At 33.8% G+C, this 20,820-nt stretch overlaps 1 protein-coding gene across 1 annotated transcript; it reads right to left on the minus strand.

The window, feature by feature from the left end:
* Positions 1-13,192: 13,192 nt before the first annotated feature.
* Positions 13,193-20,164, minus strand: LOC122054987. Its single transcript, XM_042616392.1, has 3 exons — positions 20,036-20,164; positions 13,862-14,506; positions 13,193-13,432 (listed from the first exon to the last, which is right to left on the minus strand). The coding sequence occupies exons 1-3, from the start codon at positions 20,162-20,164 to the stop codon at positions 13,193-13,195; spliced, it is 1,014 nt and encodes a 337-aa protein (XP_042472326.1).
* Positions 20,165-20,820: the final 656 nt, after the last annotated feature.

The raw sequence follows: 20,820 nt of genomic DNA on the forward strand, positions 1-20,820 counted from the left end.
GAAGCAACAATTTTGATAACTGGATCACACTGAGACAATCTTCTCAAAACTCAAAAGCAAACACAAAAGTAATAGACATATTAATTAGTGTTTTGCCTAACAAAATTTTGTGTCAATTAAAAGATTACAAGAACGCATTCGAGTTATGGACAAAGTTGATCGAGCTTCATGAGACTCCGTCGAGGCTAGAAGATCAAGGCAAAAGTGAGCTAGAATCAGAGTTTGAATCTAGAGAGCTATCCTCAGAGCCAGGCCTAGAAGAACAAGACCAAATCAACTTCATCGCACTAGTGGCTGTGGAGGAGGCTGATGGATTTGAACTCGAGTTAGGACAAGTGTCCAAGTCTGAATCTGAGACGACAATGACCAAGGGGGAGAATCCTAACGAGGATTTAGAAGGTAAAATTGTTAATTCTAAATTTAAAGATCACATAACATGTTTTGAGTACAGTGAAAAACGGTACTACAAAAGTCAATGTCCAAAGAGCCGATCCGCACAACCGGAGCCAAAGGAGGAACCAATACCTAGAGTCCGGAAAATGAAGGATCACATCGAATGTTTCAAGTGCAAAAAGATGGGACACTACAAATCTCAATGCCCGGAAAGAAGATCCAAGGATCCAGGGGGAGCAATTAAGGTAAAACAATTTATTTTACATGAAAAATTGCATGCTTCTTGTTTGAATTGTTCTATGAATTTAAAAAGGCATGAAAATCCTACATTAACATTACTTAACAAAACTAATTTAATTAATAATTATTTAAATAATTCAAATATAATTAAAATTGATCAAATCAACCCAAACCTTAATCACGACCTAGATCTAATTAATCAAAAATGTATTTATTCAAGATAATTTGAATTTTAATCAAAATAGTAGTTATCTAAAATTAATTAACAATAAACAAAATTCAACTAAAAAAATAGAAAATAAAAATAAGAAACTAAACTATAAATTAAATACAAAATCAAAATTTAGAAAACTAGAGAAACAAAATAATCTTTTGAAAAATAAAATTGATAACCTAGAAAACATTATTAATAATTTTATAAGCTCACAAAATCTAGATTTAAGCTACAAATCAAAACCAAATCTAAAACAAAACTTCTATAAACCTAATTATAATCATGTACTATTTAATTATAAAACTAATCAATAATAACAATAATATTAAAACAACAACAATAAAATAATAATATTAAAACAATAATAATGAAATAATAATATTAAATAAAAATATTAAAACAACAAAAATATTAGAAAAATAATATTAAAACAACAACAATAAAACAATAATATTGATAAACAATAATAAAACAACAACAACAACATCATCAACAACACCAACAATTGGTATCATGCATGACTTGTTTGAATTGTTTGACTTGCCATGATCATGCATACTTATCTGTTATATAACATGTCATGCATCTTCTCTTAATTTAGAACTGTTAGTTAAAAAGGTTTACCAAACCCTAACAACATACCATCGGAATGGATTGGAATGATAGTACGTTAAGAAAACTTTATCGAAGACATGTCTAGGTTGAATCTTGTGTATTATACCTGGTGAACTAGACTTAGTGGATCTGACTGAAGCTACCCCAGTCAAACATGGGCTAGTTAGACCAAAACTTAGTATTAAGTTTTTTGGGCAGGACTATTTTGGAAAGTATTCAACAAGTGGTTCACTGTTGATACACAAGAAGGTCATTTGCCTCACCACTGAACTGAAAACTTATCTTTAGAAAGCTTGCTTGATTAATTCAAAACTAAGTTTGAATCTAACATGGGTTGAACAACTTTTTCAAAATTCAAAATACTTAACTAAAGTTTAACTTAATTAAATTTAATTAATTATTAATTAAAAAAAACTTAATTAAAATTATTTTAAACATAATTAAAAATTATTTAAAACTTAATTAAAATTATTTTCAAACTAATTCTAAAACCTGATTTTAAACTTAATTAAAATTAAACTTAACTAAGCTATTTAAAACTATCAACTTAATTATTAAAAATTTAATTAAACAAATTAAAAACTAAAAAATTAATCAAAACTTAATAAAATTAATAAAATATAAATTAAATGATTAATCATTTAAACTTTAACTCACTAGTTAATGTCCATTCAATTAATAAATTATCTTAACAATTACTACTTAAATTAAAAATTCAAAACTTAATATGAACTTATTTTAAAACTTAATTAAAATTATTTTAAAAACTTAATTAAACTTATTTTAAAACTTAATTAAAACTTATTTTAAACTTAATTGAAACTTAAAATTATGTTAAAACTTAATTAAAAATTATTTTAAACTCATTTAAAAATTATTTTAAAAACTTCACTAAATTTTAAAAAAAAACTTAATTCAAACTAAACTTAGTTGAAACTTAAAATTAAATTAACTCAAATCTAATTTAAAAATAAACTAAATCAATTTAAAATTAAAACACATAATCTTTAATGACTTTAATCAATAAATAAAATACTTTAAACTTAACCAATAATCATCTACTTAATTAACTTTAAAATGATCCTTAATTAATTAGTTAATTAAATCTTAAAGTTTCTAAAGTAAACACAAATTTATAATTTCAATTAATTCAAAATAATAATAATAATAATAATAATAATAATAATATCATTAATATCAACTTAATTAATCTTAATAATCTAACTTAACACACAATTAACTTAAAATAACTCAAGTAAAATTAAAATTCAAACTCAATTTTAACTTAATTACAATGAAACTCACAATTAATAAAGTCATCTCACACAATTATAGAATTATCATACTTGAAAATTTAGAATGAGTGAGATGCTAAGAAAATTATAATTTAAAATATTTTTTAAAAATGTTTTGAAAACTTATAAAACTATTACCTTAAGAAATATTTTTCAAATTTTGATTGATAATTGATTGGGTGTATTATATATATAAATTATTATTATTCACCATCTAAGTCTTTAGATTTTTAAGTCAACCATGATCCTTAGACACATCTAGGAATATCTTCCTTGTGGGTAACAAGGATATCTAAAAAGAGTGTCTGTTAAGAGGGAGAGACTATACTGAAGGACATATTTTTTTTTAAAATGTTTTTAAAAATATATCTTAAAAAAGGGTTTCAAAAGTTTTGATTTGAAGCATTTTTTTAAAAAAACATATTATTCAAAATCTTACTTTTGAAAACATATTTTGAAAAATATTTTAAAACACTCTTTGGAAATATGCTTGATAAAAATTCTTTACAAATCTTTTTGAAAATTATCTTTAAAATCTCTTAATTCTTATTAAATATTTTTTTAAAAATTACTTTGAGAATTATTTTTTAAAGCATCTTAGTTTTGAAATTAACTTGAAAATATTTTTGAAATATGCTTTCAGGAGTAACTTTTACAAAATTTATGTTTCATTCTTTGAAAAACTATCTAAAAAAGATGTTCTCTTTGTAAATCCTTTTGAAAATTATTGTTACTTATCGAATATTTTCAGAAATCATTCTTACAATTTTTTTTTTGAAATAGTGGAAGCATCATTGTTTTAAAAATATTCTTGAAAGATTTTACTTAGAGAATTCCTTGAAAATTACTTGAAAATATTTTTTTTGAAATCAACTTTGAAATATTTTTAATATTGTTTTCAAAAGTATCTTGAATTTTTTTTTAATTTCCTTCCAAAGTTTTGAAATGGTCAACAACTATTTTTCAAAATACATTTGATGCATGTTCATTTAGAAAACCCAAATACATGTTATTATTATCTTTCAAAAGGGTGAGAGAATACCTTAGGAAATATCTTGTGAATGTGAATGTACCACATCATTGTTAGTGCAAAACTTAAGGATATCTTAGCAATCAATGAAATTTATAAAGGGTTTTTTTGTTGTGTGACAAAAGGGGGAGAAGAAGGGTTTAAGTTAGATATCTAATTACCCATAACTTAAACATATTTGTCAAACATCAAAAAGGGGGAGATTATTGGTGCAATCAACCTCCAATATTTTAATGTCCGACAAATATGTTTAAGTAAGTTTAATGGAGCTTGATCATGAGAAGTCCTAGTCATGGCTAGGCAAGGGTGGGAAGTCAACCGAGTGACTAGTCCTAACTACGGTTAGACAAGGGAAGTCCTAGTTGTAGGCTAGGCAAGAGAAATCTCAGTAGATCATGAAAGCCAGGTGGATTCGATAGGTCTGGAGGATTTGATCCTTGGATAGCCAAATACTGAGTCCTAGTTGTAGGCTAGGGAAGGGAAATCTCGGTAGATCATGAAAGCCAGGTGGATAGGTCTGAAGGACCTAATCCTTGGGTAGCCAAATACTGAGTCTTGGTGAGTGAAGCCAGGTGGAAAAAAAATCCTAGGGGGTGGTAACCTTAGGTTCTGGTGAGTAAAGCCAGATGGAGAAAATCCTAGGGGGAGATAAACTTAAGTAACGAGAAGTCTTGGAGGAGTGAACTCCAAGCAAGGTTGATTGGCGGATCTTGGTGATTCTAAGTTTATTTTTATCATAGCATTCTGTATTACTATTATTGCTGCTGGCTAATGTAGTATTGCAGGAAAGGCCTTAGTGGATCAGGTGATCAAAAACTGAGCAGAGAAAGTCCAAACAAGTCTAGAGGACCAATGTTTGGTAGGTAGTTGAGGTAAGCAACTAGAGGAGTGACAATGAGGTCGTGTTCCTGTTAGGAAAAACCTATGGTCGCTGATCCAACTGAAGAAACAGGGAAGGTTTCCAAGTTGAGATCAATATAGTTCTACTATCTAATACTACTCATACATCTTACTATTCATATATAGTTGTGCTAACTTTGTTTTATAGGAATATTATTGTTATATCGAACTAACTTTGTGTTGCAAAATCATATGCCCCCTTGAATTTCAAAGGGTCATAACTTTTGACTCAGAACTCGGAATCAGGCTATGTCAGCGGCCACACGTCCAACACTCAAAAACCTTCATTTGGCCAAGGGTTCAGTTAACTTAACAAGAGGTTTAGTCGACCGAAAAAGGTATTTTATCAGTCAACTGAATGAAGGTTTTGTCGATCGAACAGGCAAAATTGGAAAAACATATCAAGCTCTCAAACATGGTATCATAGCATGATCGATCGACCGAAAATGAGGTTCGGTCAACCGAACAATGAAAGCATTAATGGAGCATTAATTGCGAATCTCGGCGAGAAGGGAAGTTCACCATTCGATCGACCAAATAAGGTTATTGGTCGACCGAACCCTTAATGATCAGTTAATGTCGAAGATCGAATCAACATCATATCTCAGCGAAGATAGAAGGGAGCTGGTTCGGTCGACCGAACACAGGGATTAGTCGACTGAACGTCGACGGTTCTTATAAAAGAGAGCTCGAGGTCCAAGGCTAGGGAATGCTGTTTGGTTCAAAATTAATCACTATGCGAACTTCTACTGATCGTGCTATTGCTCTACAATTCGCAAGCTGCTCTATCCAGAAGTGCCGACCAAGCTTCGTCTTTTATTGTCGGTATATTTATTCTTGCATTGTACTTAAATTGTTACAAGATAGTAGGGTGTTACTATCTTTCATATTGTACGCACTACTTCTTTCCGAGGTTTTCGGAAAGAAGGGTTTTAGTGGATTGCCCATCGGTGCGGTCAAGGATCGCGGGCCTTGGAGTAGGAGTCGACCTAGACTTCGAACCAAGTAATCGAACTGAGTATTTTACTTTCTGCTGCATATTCTGATTATTTTTAAAATACGATAAGAAAAGTTTTAAGCGCGATATTCAACCCCCCCCTCTATCGCACTATTCCAATCCAACAATTGGTATCAGAGGCTCGTAGCTCTGAAAATACTTAACCATTTTTCAAAGCACTTTTAAAACTTTTTCTTTTTTACTTATTTCTTTTCTTTTTAGAATTATGTCTCTTAATTCTTAAGTAATATTTAAATTCTTTATCCTGTACTACTAATCCCAAGACGAAAGTCTTGGAAATATTTTTCTTTTAATTCTTTGATTGCAAGAATGTCGATGTCATATCAAGAGTCGACATAGGCTTCGAACCAAGTAATCGAACTGAGTATTTTACTTTCCACTGCATATTCTGATTATTTTTAAAATATGATAAGAAAAATTTTAAGCGCGATATTCACCCCCCTCTATCGCACTATTATGGTCCAACAGACCCAACCAAATGGAAAACAGAATTGCTACTGAATAAGGAGTCATATCGCGAAGCCTGTCACATAACGTCGAACGATTAGTTGTGGCGATGCCGAGCTGAACAGGGAATAGAAAGCCGAGCAGGTGACAGAGTGAATGCTTAAGGAGCGATTGATCGAATAAAAGTGTGTCAAGCTGGACGACGTACGAAATGTCGAGCTAAGCGACGTAAGAAATAGTATAAAACACATGCCAAGTAAGCGATCGATCAAATGCTGATGGAGGCCGAGTGATATCAAGAAGACGGTCGGGTGATGCTAAGTAGAGCGATTGGGCGATTATGCAAATGCTGAGCGTGAAGTAAAAAACAAGTGCCGACCGGACGATGAATGTGGGGCAAAGGACGAGTAAACGGCTAGTACTAACCAGAAGGACGATTGAGACACGAACGATGAGTGTCGGGTAGAGCGACGAATGAGGCGTGAGCGATAAGTGAGACGAATATCGACCAGGGGACAAGTGTTGAATAGAGCGGCAACTGAGACCATCGCCTGATCAAGGAGAGAACCCGGTTGGCTGGTCATTGTGCCCGACGGAGAGGTCATTGGCCACGAGAACCCTACTCGCTTATAACTCACTCTCGGGCGAGTCTGGCAAGCCGACCGAGAGAATTTGATCGAACGTCTGAATGGTACCCAGCGAATGCCTAGAGAACGGAAGGATGCCGAGCATGCATATAAATGGAACAAAGCGAAAGACCAAGTAGTGCCGAGAGATTGAAGAAATGCCGACCGAGCACTCGGGAGAATGTCGAGTGAGTGGAAAGATGATGGGCGCACGGTATGGACCGAGTGACTGAGAAAAATGTCGATCGAGCGACAGTAAATCATGACTAGGCAATAGAGAGAATGATGAATGAGCAAAGGCATGAGTGTGACCTAGAAAAATGTCAATCAAGCGACAGTAAATCGTGACCGAACAATAGAGAGAATGATGGACAGTAAATCACTTATAACTCGCACTGGGGCGAGAGTCTGGAGGCGTGAGAGCATACTCACTTATAACTCGCCCTAAGGCGAGAGTTTGGAGCTCCACCAAGAGGTCGGTGGTTGCAAGAACATGCTCGCTTATAACTCACGCTGGGGCGAGAGTCTGGAGCCTGACCGGGAGGTCGTTGGTTGCGAGAGAATGCTCGCTTATAACTTGCGCTGGGGCAAGAGTCTAGAGCCTGATCGGGAGGTCATTAGTCGCGAGAGCATGCTCGCTTATAACTCACGCTGGGGCGAGAGTCTAGAGCCTGACTGGGAGGTCGTTGGCTATACTCCGGTCCGAGACCGGTGGCGATACTCTGGTCTGAGACCAGTGACGATACTCCTGTCCAAGATAAGTGGCGATACTCCAGTCTGAGACCGGTGGTGATACTCTGGTCCGAGACCAAATAAGACTGCTCGACCCCGAACGAGGGAGATAAGGGATCCGATAGGCTGGTCCGAGACCAGTGAAAATCGTTCGACCCCGAACAGGGGAGATAAGGGATCAAATAGGCTGGTCCGAGACTAGTGAAAACCGCTCGACCCTGAACGGGGGAGGTTAAACCCTGAAGTCCATAGAAGCAGAGCCTATAGCAATATGAGGGAGCAGAGCCTTTATCATACCTGATCACAAAGTAGTGTCGACCAGACGAGGATCTGTCTCGATTCCTCAACTCCCAAAGACCCATGGAGCAAGGGGATAAGATAATAATCTGAGCCCTGACTGTCAAAGGGAGCAAAGCCGATGGCAAAATAAGGGAGCAGAATTTGTATCAGTAGAAGGAAGCAGAGCACCATGGGAAAAGGGAGCAGAGCCTATAGACGTAAGAAGATGCAAAACAGGTGTAGGATACAGAACATATAGTAGTAATAAAGTGTAGCGTCTATAGCAGTAAGAGGATGCATAGCCCTATGGTGAAGGGTGCAGAGCTTGTAGCAGTAAGAGGATGCAGAGCCCCATGGTGAAGGATGCAGAGCCTATAACACACTTGAGGGAGTTGAGCCCCTAATCCCTTATTGGAGAGTAAGACCCCTAGCCTATAATAAAAGAGCGAGGCCCCAAGATCCTGATCGAGATGCTGTACTGCGAGTCAATAATTGGGAAGTTGTGTCCCTAGTGTCTGATCGGGGAGTCGTGCCCCTAATGTCTGATCGGGGAGCTGAGCCCCTAGTGTCCGATCAAAGATCGAAGACCCTAATCTTTAATTAAGGAACTAGGGTCTTACTCTCTTATCAGGGAGTTATAGCAGATCCTATAACCGTAAAAAGGGAGCAGAGCCCGTAACGTACCTGATCGAGGAGCCGTGACAGCCGGCTGAGGTTTTGTCTTGACTCCCTTGACTCCGGAATACCCGTGGAGTTGGAGAAAAAATATAATAGAAAAACTAACCTGCCAGCCAGCTGAAGCTCCAATTTAATCCCTCGGCTCCCGAATACCCGTGGAGCGAGGAGAGAAGATAATAAGTTCGTAGAAATCCTCTGGGACTATGATAATGGTAGAGAACCTCCCGACATCGTCCATCTTCACGTTCTAGAATAGGTGGAGAAGAATCCCACAGACGACGCCAAATTGATCCTATCCGGAATCTGAGTCAGAGGAACCGTCAGGTGAGGTGGATGAAATGTTGACCGAATTATGATATCCCAGAGGGGAGTATGCTGAGATGACTTCTATGTTGGCCAAGTCGTCAGAAGTTCTCTAGTCAACGCTACCTGCAGCCAGCGACAGGGTCACCCCGGTCCCTGATACCCCGATGCTCGAGGCAGATCCAATGAGCACATAAGTAACATATTAAGACATAGAATAATGAAATGAATGTAGAGTGAGTACGGAGAACGTACCTTGGCCCAGGAGGCGCCCTCAGGTGGGACGTTGCTCGAGTTGTTGTGATATGGAAGAGCAGATGACTCCGAGTCGGATGAAGACCTGGATCTAATGACGAGGAGCCAGACTCGGTGGCACGAAACTCGATGCAACCTCATCACGCAGGTCGAGTTATTACATCGACACGTAGGCCAGGATAAGATATCGACACACAGATCGGGATAAGGCATCAACATGCAGGCCGAGAGATGATAGAGGCACACAGGCCGGATAGTAATAACGGTACAAAGGCCAAAACATGACACCTAAGCCAGATCAGTATGAAGGTCGAAACACAACATCCAGGCTAAATTGGCACAAAGGCTGGAACACAATGGAAGTGGAGACGGTCATATCGGTGATAGCAGGGCCTACGACAGCGAGGGCTCAGAGGCCAAATCAGTGCCAAAAACACACCTTAATGTGGATCGACTATCGGATCAGCGTTGGAAATGTACGACAGCACGGGTTGGAGGATGGCAACGACTATGGATGCCAGAAGGGAGGCGACCACTGGCAGTGGTGGCCTGGAGGTAGCAGTAAAAGGGGGGGGGGGAGAGGGGATTGCTCTGGAGGCAGAAACAGTGCCAGATCTGTGTTGAGAGCATCGACAATCACACCGACAACTGATGTCTACTCGTCGAGGGTCGTGGAGCGGCACTGGGGTTATCGCCGGAGCCTCAGTAGGTGGCTGGAGTGCAGCGAGGAAGGAGGGAGAGCGGAGCCACGAGGCGGTCGTGGCCGCTCATGGTCAGCAGCGTCAGTGGGAGAGAGAAGCAGTGCTGGTGGCAGCGTGGAGAAGAGAAAGGGGAGGAGGTTGCGGCATAGAGAGAGGAAGCGACGACGATGTTTGCGATGGGGGTCGTGGTGTGCGCTGGGGCAGAGAGGTCTGCTAGTGTCGGTGGAGAAGTGAGCGTGAGGAGGCAATGGCCAGAAGCGACGAGGGTGGCCCTTCACGCCATCCCCTTGGTCTCCGTGGCGTTGAGAAGAGAAGGACGTCAGTGACAGGGTGGAGAGGAGAAGGCGGCTCCATGTGCTAGGCAACGGTGACGTCACGAGTCCGATGATGTTCCCGTGAGGCTGTGATGGCCCGAGAGGGAAGAGGAGAGGAGCGACGATGACGTTGTTGGTGTGTAAGATGAATAGCATCGGTGTCGGCGTTCGCGAGCTGGTGGCGGCGGAGCAGGAAAATCCACGAAGCAAAAAAAACACCCCCCTCCCTTCGCTACAGTGTCTCCTTTTTTGCTTAAAGTCCTAAACAGTGCAAAGACCGAAATGGCCCTCCTTCCCCCCTTAATTCCTCCTCTTCCCCCTAAACCATATCCACATCAACGTGTTTCCGCTCCAAAAGCATTCCTATCATCACAAAATGCATGAGAGCAGGTCTCCAAACTAAAAGAATAAATATGCTGAAATAATGATAGAAGGAGTGCAAAAGCATAAAACATACATCAAGATAAAACCATAGATGTGCGATAAAACATGCATAAATGTGTATGTAAACTACACACATGAATACTATCACAAAATTTAATATAGTTTTCCCTACATTTCTTGTTCCAACCCCATAACCTCCACGCACTCTCTCATATTTTTTATTTTTTATATTTAGGCATGACCATTTAGATTCATTTGGTGGACTTTTTTTTTATCTAGGTTATCCCAAAATCTTGATTTAATATCTTCCTCTAATCCTACTTGAGGTGTATATATGCTAATTATGTTCATAGTTTATTTCATCATTACTATCTTGAGAGTTATAATTCTATCCCCCTTTTCAATTACTCCTGCAACTTTATCGTTTAACGAACTATCTATAAAAATATCCATTTCATTTTTATTTTACTCTTTTTTGTGTATCATAACTTAAAATCTGAGTCCTCTATTATCTTTACTTTCATACTTACCTATTTTGTCTCTTACATACACAAAATATTAATTTTTCTTCTAATAATCATATATACTACCTTTATTGCTTTACCAGTGAGTGTTTCTATGTTCTATGTTCAAAATCTTAGATTATTAATTTATTTTATAATTTTTGTACTTATCCAACTTATAGTATGAGAACTCTTACATATTTAATACTAGATCCAAGTTCTCATGAAAATGTAGCGGTTATGTAGTGGTTCTTGTCGATACGTTACTGTCGGACCCTAAAATATGAACTCTTACATATTTAGTAATATACTCAAGTTCTAGAGATGTAAGAGTCTTTGCTGAGATATTACAGTCAGACCGTATAACGTGTTCTTTTCGAGGAACAATTTAATACTAACACAATAATTTAATGAATCTATTTATTAAATATTTACTACAATTTAACACTATCTGAGAGCCTAATATAATCCTCAATTTTTTATCGAGTTTGGGACTGGATTCGTCGTGACTGATTCTTTAGAGGGCATGCAGCTGATCTCTGCTGCCACTAATTAGCCCTCACTCTCACTATCTACTGGATGCCTTTTAAGTAAACAAGATGAAAACAAATATGAGTTTGGGTTGATTTAAGTACTGCACGAACCATTTATTTGAGATTGAAATCTTAGGTTTTACTAGGGTCATCTTCAGAAAATTAGAGGCCCTATGCTAATTTTTAGATGATAGTCCTATATAATTTTTTTTTAATTAAATATAAAAATATTACATATGAGCTGATAATTAAATGTACATAATTATCACCAATATTCAATATGCTACTTAAATTTATTAAATAAAAAAATGACATATATAACTAAATCTAATAACAAAATGTTCATATTCTTCGTGCTTTTTTCCATACAAAATTGTCAACTAAATCATAATAATCAAGATTAGCTACCATCTTTTTTTCAATAGACAATATAGCCAAATCATTCAATCTATCCTGTGACATAGTTGATCGAAGATAATTCTTTATCAACTTCAACTTTGAGAAACTTCTTTCAGCAGAAGCTACTGTAACCGGTATGGTTAATAATATTCTATAAGCTATCCAAGTATTAGGAAACCCATGATGCAAATTTTTGACATACTCCAAGACTTCAAGGGTGCGTTTGGTTCGGGGTTATTCTTGATAACCTTGGTTATCCATCCAAGGTTATCAACAAAAACCTTGTTTGGTTTAGGTATTCGATGATTCCCAAGTAATGTTCCATGCCCGACACGTCAACAAAAGGGTCATGCAGCCCGGAGTCGGAAAACCTCAGAAAACTAAGGTTTTTCTTGATTCCGGAGTTAACGAATTTTTTTTACCAAAAATACCCTCCGATAAGAAAAAACATGAAAAAAAGAGAAAAAATATTAAAAAATGTAAAAAAATGTTTTAAAAATTTTAAAAATTTAATTTTTTAAAAAAATAAATAATTTTAAAAAAAATTAAAATAAAAATTTTAAAAATTTAAAATTTTTAAAAATTTAAAATTTTTAAAAATTTAAAAAAAATTTTAAAATTTTTTAAAAAATTTAAAAATTTAAAAAAAAATTAAGAATTTAAAAAAAAAATTTATAAAAATTAAAAAAAAAAAAAAAAAATAAAATAAATAAAAAAAAATTAAAATAAAAAAAATGTAAAAAAATAATAAATATAAATATAAATAATATAAAAATATAAAAACATTAAAAAATAAAAAAACACATAAAAAGTAAAAAAATATACAAGAAAAAGAAAAGTAAAAAAAATTAAAAAATAAATAAATAAATAAATAATAATAATAATAATAATATTATGTATAGTTAGTTTTGTAACTGAGGGTAATACGGTAAAATATTAAAGTAGGGTATTCATTAAAACTTTCAAACAAACAAGTTTTTGTTGCATTACCTAAGTTGAACCAAACAACATTTGGTTATGTTTTATTCCCTATAACGTTGGTTATGTGATTACCTGGTAATCCAATTCAGCAATGCTTTTCTGAGTAATTGCAATTCAAAAAATAATTCAAGCGGATTAATATCAGAATCATCTTTGTGTTTCAAAAAATCTTCAAGTGCAGCACATGAATTGTTTAAACTCTCATCATATGCGTCTTTCAACTTGCTCAAGTTAAATAAAAATCCAAAAGTCTCTTCATATTTTTGAAACTGCTCAAATCTTGTCTTGAGTGAAGAAAGAGCATTATCAACTATCTGTAAAAATAATTTACTCGAAAATATTCTTCTGCTCTTTATATTGGTTCATCTTGAGAATTTGCATCAAAGAATGTTTTTCTACGACGAATACAAGTTTCACGAAATATGGGCTCAACCTCCATTCTTAAAGCAATCTTTTCAGCTTCACTCTTTGCGGCTTCAAAACCAGTGTTTCTGTATTCTTCCAAAAAGATAATCAAACCTTTTAAGAGACTAATACCATCATCAATAGCAATATTTTTTCTTTGGAGAATCTTGCTGACTTTATTTACTTTCTGCAATACTTTAAACCATATTATCATGGCCGCAAAAAATTCAAAACTTCGAAGTTCATAATTTGCCAAAGACTCTGCATCACTCACTATTGTTGCATCACCACTATGTTCTACTATATGCAATACTGCATCTCTTATTTGAGAAACATGAAATCTTACAGCTTTTACGCTATCAAGACGACTTTCCCAATGTGTATCCGACCATGATTTTAATGTAAGTCCTCTATTGTGACCTTTTACAAAAGATTTAAAGACCTCCCACCGTTTTGTAGAACCGAAGAACAATTTATAAATTCTTTGTATCACTCCAAGAAATTATTTAGCTTGAACACAACTCATAGTCATATCACAAAGGGCAAGATTAAGAGAATAACAACCACATGGAGTGTACAATTCCCTAGGATATTCTTTAAGTACTCTGCTGCTTACTCCTTTATATTGTCGTTTCATATTTGAACCATTATCATAACCTTGCTCTCTCATGTCATTAAAATCAAGTTCTAATATTCCCAAAATAGATTTAAGCTCATTGTAAAGTGCATCCCCTGATGTTTCAGCAACTTTCAAAAATTGGATAAAGAGCTCCTCCACTGTTATGAGAGTCTTGGAAATATTAACACATCTCAATATAAGAGACATTTGTTCTTCATGACTAATGTCTGGAGTATAATCAAGAATTACAGAAAAATATTTTGCTTCTTTAATGATTTCAAGGATCTTATTCTTAATCTCGCCTAACAACAGGAGTATTAATTCATTTTGAATATTATGACTATGATAACGGACACGACGAATCTCCTTTCTTCGGATGCGCCGAAGGTGCTCTTCAATGATCGGATCAAAATCAGCAATCATTTGAATCATACTTAGAAAATTTCCACTATTATGATCATCAAATTTTTCATTACTTCCACGAAATGCCAAATTACGGTTAGCAAGCATTTTTACAACACTAATAATTCTTTTCAAAACATCTCTCCAAAATCTTTTTTCTTTCTCAATGACTTTTTGATTAGAAGAATCAATTGTTAGTTTTTTCTCAACCTTGTTTCTGTCTCCATCCAGTTTGTTAAGCTATTTATATGATCAGTGGTTCTTTCATGCTCACTAAGTCTCACATGAATATTTTTTCAATCACCATAACCAATAGTTGTTGTCAAAGGACTTGATATAACTTTATCTCTTTTGAATAACACACAACAAAAGAAAACACTTTATCCTTCTTCTGAGAGTACACTAGCCATGATCTATCAAGTTTTTCTCCATTCAACAAAGATTGACCGTAATGTCTATCATTGAAGCTTCTGTCGTGGTCATTAACTGGATACACAATATCCATAACTCTTTTTGGACCTCTCTTTGTTAACAAATCAATCTTTCTTTGAGGCATATTATTCTCACAATTTCTCGGATCAAACAAATCACCTAATTCTTCACAACTCATATCTATATTTTCATTCAAATTTTCAATATCATTTGCATCTTCCATTCCCTTGTTAATATTTTTTTCAATTTCAGTCCCTTCTTGATTATTATTTACTTGAATCCCATCATTCAAAACTATATTCTCAACCAAAATTTGATAAACAACTACATTCTCATGATTCAAATTTTGATTCGGATTTGTAATAATAGTCAAATCTTCAACTAGAAACTACATATTTTATGTACCTTTCCAAGGACCTAGTGAGAGATTTTGTAAGAATTTCTTATCTTTCTTTCTTTTTCCTCTTCGAACTTCCAGATTCAATTTTTTTTCCGTCATAATTCGCAATGAAAATCTAACAAAAAAAATACAAAATATAATTTAAATACTAACAAATACATATCTAGGATTGTCAAATTAATTGATGATAGGATTAATTTGCAACGAACCAAACCACAAAGGTAGAAAAAGAAACGGAAATAGAAAGAAGGAAGCAAAAAATCTCACCTCAAATAAGAATTTGGAAAACGAAAATTGGAGATGAGAGACTATTAGTGCCGAACTAGTGGACTGATGGGATTCGAGATTGGAGGCTTGGAGCCGAAGATCAAAGATTGTTAGACTGCCGATCTCTCTAGAGAATTTCTCTGTTGCGATTTGAAGTCGGCGTAACGATGAGACAAAAGATAGGGTAGAAAATTAGAGATAGGGTTGTATGAGAGAGAATCGAAGAATTGAAAAGGAAAAAGTAAATCGACTCTTTTTTCACTCAAATTAATTTTTAATTGTTGAATATAATGAATTGTGGATGTAAAAAATTTAGTCAAGATTTCTCATATGATCCATGCGCTATGCCCAATTATAAAATAGGTTGAATGTTATAAATAACAAGGCAAGGGTAAATATAAAATACTAAGTAAAAATATTATGTTAAAAAATGAGGATAAATTTGAATAATTTTAAATCGTGAATTGATTAAAATTAATAAAAAAGATATTAATAAAAAAAACTTGTTTAAGATTTTTTTTTATTTTTTGCTAGACCGATTAAAAATAAAATATTTTTTGATATGTCAAAAAAATTAATCCATTATTAAATTTAATAAAACTTTCAAATATAAATATAAATCTTAATAATATGGACGCCTAAGCCTCCTCCTAAAGCCGGCTCTGGGTTTTACATACACGGGCATTGGATTGAGTTGGCGAGATTGAGCTGAGTCAGAGAGCTCAGAGTCAGTTGAGTCAGAGTCATAATTAGGGGACAAAACTGAGTAAGAGCATTTGATGGTTGAGCTAAAGGGTGATTCAGGGAGTCAAGCCGAAGTAACGAGTTGAGGTAGTTGGGAGGGTGAAATGTAAGATGACTTAGAGGCTGAGGGGTTTATGATAAATTCAATTTTTTTAAAAAATAGATTCGTCTCGTGTTTTGAACAAAGAACAGAAGTGGATCGGGAAGGTAGAAAAAGAAAAGGGGAAGAGTTGCCCGCTTGTGAATTTTGAATTATGCCGTTGCTCAAGAAATAGACTATTTACAAGCTCGAAATTCTGCCCCCTAATGTCTTTGTTGATTGGTTTGAAATTCAGCTTACCTCGACTAATTTTAAAATTGATCAATTCAGCTTCATAATTTTTTTTTTTACTTATCATTAAGATAAATTGAAAAGTATTCATAACATATAGTCTATCAAAAATTAATTCACCAAAGCTAAGACTCAATTATTAGATACCTAGAAAATTAAAAAAATACCTTACCAACAACTAATACTTGACAAAAGGTGGAACTGTCACCCTAGCGGCCCCCTGACCCCAGTCCCGTAAGATTTCAGAGGGAGTAAATCACGGTTAATGCTGGGCAGGATAGGTGACTAGGGGTCGAAGGAATTTTTGACGCAGCAGACCAGAGTTTTATCCCCGAGTGTAACTGGCGACCTTCGACCCCACGACTTTATTGGCAAGCTACAAGCACCTAACCAGCTGATCCAGCCCGTGGGGGCTACCAACAACTAATATTTGATTGATGGTCAGGTTGTCACTATTATTCGACCATTAACTACCTCTATTAACTAGCTTGAACTATAACTGTAGTTATGATCATGTAACTAGTATAATATAATATTAATTAAAAACAAATTGCTTAGCTTATAATTAGGGGTGGGCATCGGCCGGTTTGGTCCGGTTTTACCCTACTACGGTTTTATTTTTTCGGTTTCGGTTTTAAAGATTTTTGATCCAAAACCAAACCATTTTATTACGGTTCGGTTCGATTTTTATGTAATACGGTCCGGTTTATACCGTCGGTTATATACGGTTTATACAATGAATTAAATTGATTTTGTGCTACTACAAATATTAGTTTAGAGACAAAGAAAAAGTATCAATTTATTAAAATAATTATGAATTTAAAGTAATATTAAAATTTTGTTATCCGGTAATAATAAGTAAATATAAATATATAATGTGATCATGCTATTATATTATAAATAATTAGAAATTAATCCACTTGTATGATCAAATATCTATAAAAATAATGTTTTAAGTATAATACGGCCGGTTTGGTTTTTTCGGTTTTTTGGGAGTCAAAACCGGAAACCGAACCGAATAACCGAATTTTAAAAAACTTAAACCGAAACCGGCCGAAACACCGAAAAAACCGAACAAAAAAAACCGAAATTTTTCGGTTCGGTCGGTTTTTCCGGTTTGAACCGAATTATGCCCACCCCTACTTATAATAATTATATTCATAGCTACTATAATAATATTAATCAATATCAATCAAAAATAAAATGTTCATTTTATAATAATTATGAATGGTAACTATTACAATATAATATTATTAATGTAATCAGAATTAAAATATTATTATAATATAATATTAATTAATATTCATCAGAAATTAAATGTTCATATTATAATGGTGATGATACAATATTATTAAGGTTGATTAAAGTTGAATATAGCTGTTACAATATTATTAAAAATTAAAAATAGTTTTAAAAATATAAATATAAATAAAAAAATGCTTCGCTGTTTATTTTCGTCCATTCAAAATTTCAAGCTCAAAGGATTTAATGATGAAACTACAAGTGCACATGTATTGTTTTTTCTTTTATTTTATACGAGGTATCAAGATATTTTACAATCAAATTGATTTTGGGAGAGAAGGTCCGGCTCAAATTTCATCTACCAAGTAAATTTAAGAATAATGGTGACTCCTATCGTAACGTCCCAACTTCACTAGTAATTCAATCATTATAGTTGCGTCCCGTGTGGAAATTGTGCAATTAAAGTAGAAAAAGGTGAAGTCATTCTAAGTCCCTCACGGTCGGTAAGAAGGGGTAAATTACTTTACATAATAAAATAAATCAATACCTTTCTCAAACAATCGGACTTAACACAATTACACACTTAATTAAACAGAATAATAGAATGAAAATAAGTACGAGACAAGCAAGATTTTTACTTGGTTGACAATCAGAGGATTGCTACTCCAAGGAAAGTAGGCTTAGTAAGAAAATCTCCGATCCAACTCCGCTTTCTTGAGTGATCTTGGTCATCCGGAATAGGACTTACCTGAATTCATTTTATGATCTTCTCAAATGGTCTTCTGCTCCGGCTTCTCCTGCCTCGGAAACTCCATACGCTTCTTTCTCGTCTGCTAGCATATTCTTCCACAACACTTCGTCCCTCGGACACACAGAGTCCTTCGACTTTCTCTCGTGTCGTCATTCTCACTAGTTGCGTCTTTTGCTCGACTTCCTATACTCCTAAGTTCCTGCACACTTAGACGTAAGACATCAAAAGACAACAAGACCTAACTTGACTTTGATTACATCAAAATTATCACGGGATATTTACAATATTTTCGTTTTTGACATGAGCAATCTAAGTTAAGTTAGGATAAATCAAAAATAAATAATAGCAAAATAGCAAGTACTTAATATGCAATTAATAATATTTAATGTAAAAAATTTACCCTCCACCTAAATTTAATCTCTAATTCTCTTCTTTTTATCACAATAAAAATAGTGGAAATGTTAGAAAATAATTTAGAAATAAATATGAATTAATCTCTAAGGATAAAAAAATGATGAACATTAAAAAAAAAAATTGAACTTTAAAGTTTGAAAATGTGAACTTTCACTATTTATAAAGTGGTTTTGGAAAAAATAATTTTAAACTTATTTTTAATTCTTCAAAAATACTAAAAAATTTTATAATAGTCAAGCTAACATATCTAAAGTTAGGATAAAATTTTCATGAAAAAATAAAACTGATTTAAGTAATAATAAATTATTTTGTACAAAAGGTTGTATTTTCTAAAAAAATACTTAAAAATATTTCGAAACTCAAAAAAACTATTTTTTTTTTGAGAATCTCATAGAGAAAGTATTTTTTTAGAAACAAATTTATTTTTAAAAATTAAATCTTTGAGAATTTTTAATATTAAAAATTAGTATTTGGATAAATAAATAATTCATAGAAAATTTAATAATAGGTAAAAAATTTAAAAATATTTTTTAGACATAAAATATGATAATATTTTTTTAAAAATAAATTTTAAAAAAATAGGACAATGAAATATTTTTTTTAAAAAAATATAATTTTTGTTAAAAAAATTCATAAAAAATAATTCAACGGTCAATTTTTTTTAAATTTTTTTATACTGATAAGTAATGAAACCCTTTTTATCGAAAAAATTAATATCAAATTAATTTTGAAGAGAAATCATACAAAAAAAAATGTTAGACAATTTTAAGAAAAAACTATAAACTCAAATTAAAAAATAAAGCATGTATAATGATTTTTAGTTTGCATGATTTTGGAACCCTGTCTACTGGATTAATTAGAAATTTTTTAAGAATACATTTTGGTGATATTTTTCTAATTTGACCTTTATGATATTTAAAATTCCAATTAAGTCCTTGATAATTTCTAATTTATTGAACATGTGAACATGCATAATTCTTCAAATTTTCTATTTTTACTTTTAATTTTTCATTTTCAATTTTATCTTGTCAAAATCTTCTAATCAAAAAGATGTTGCTAAGGTTATTTTTAATTCCTCATTTTCCTTTTTAAATTTTTTATTTTTAATTTCTAATTTACAAGAATTTTTTGACAGCATTTTATAAATTTAAATAACTGATCAGGAGGTAGAGATCGTACCTGACTTACCTTGTCGATCTTATTATTTGATGTTCCCCCTATAGTGCTACTTTCTTCTGACATTGCTCTATCTTCATCAATGTTCTCGATGCTCATCTCGGATGAACTTGCTTCTTCATCTTCTTCGTAATTTGTCATCAGCGCAAGTCAGGCATAGGCTTCAATTTCTGACTCTAACATTTCGTCCCATGTCGCCTTTAGGTTTTGTGCTTATTAGGATTAGTCTTTTATCCTTGTCTTATGTTTATTCTTCAGTTTTGGGCAGTTGTTTTTGACATGCCCTTCTTCATTGTAGTAATAGCATCTCACTCTCCTTTTTCTTATTTTAGCCTTCACTTGATTGAATTTATTAGATTTAAAGAATTTTTTAAACTTCCTTATCATAAATATCGTTTCGTCATTGTCGAGAGAGACTCTGGTTCATTCATTTTTGCCTTTAAAAAAAAGGTAGATCCACTACCTTAGCGGCACCCTAGTGTCGACCCCATTGATATGGAGGGAGATAAATACAAGTACACAAGTCATAGGCACATGGTGGGATAAATTCCAGGTCGTTAGTTCCTGAGAATCGACACCTGGCCATTACACCAGAGATGTCATGTGCCCATCGTTTGCCCTACGCCCTGGGGGCCCATTTTTTGCCTTTAAGGCTATATTCTGTTTGGACTCCATCTTTATATCTGCACATCTAGTTTCATGTATTTCAAATATAGAAAATAAGGCCTCTAAATTACTTACCTCCAGGTCCATATAGATGTAATATGCATCTACTAAGGTTGACCATTCAGGTATTC

The sequence above is a fragment of the Zingiber officinale genome, chromosome 3B (genome assembly GCF_018446385.1).
Source record: "Zingiber officinale cultivar Zhangliang chromosome 3B, Zo_v1.1, whole genome shotgun sequence".
NCBI lineage: Eukaryota > Viridiplantae > Streptophyta > Magnoliopsida > Zingiberales > Zingiberaceae > Zingiber > Zingiber officinale.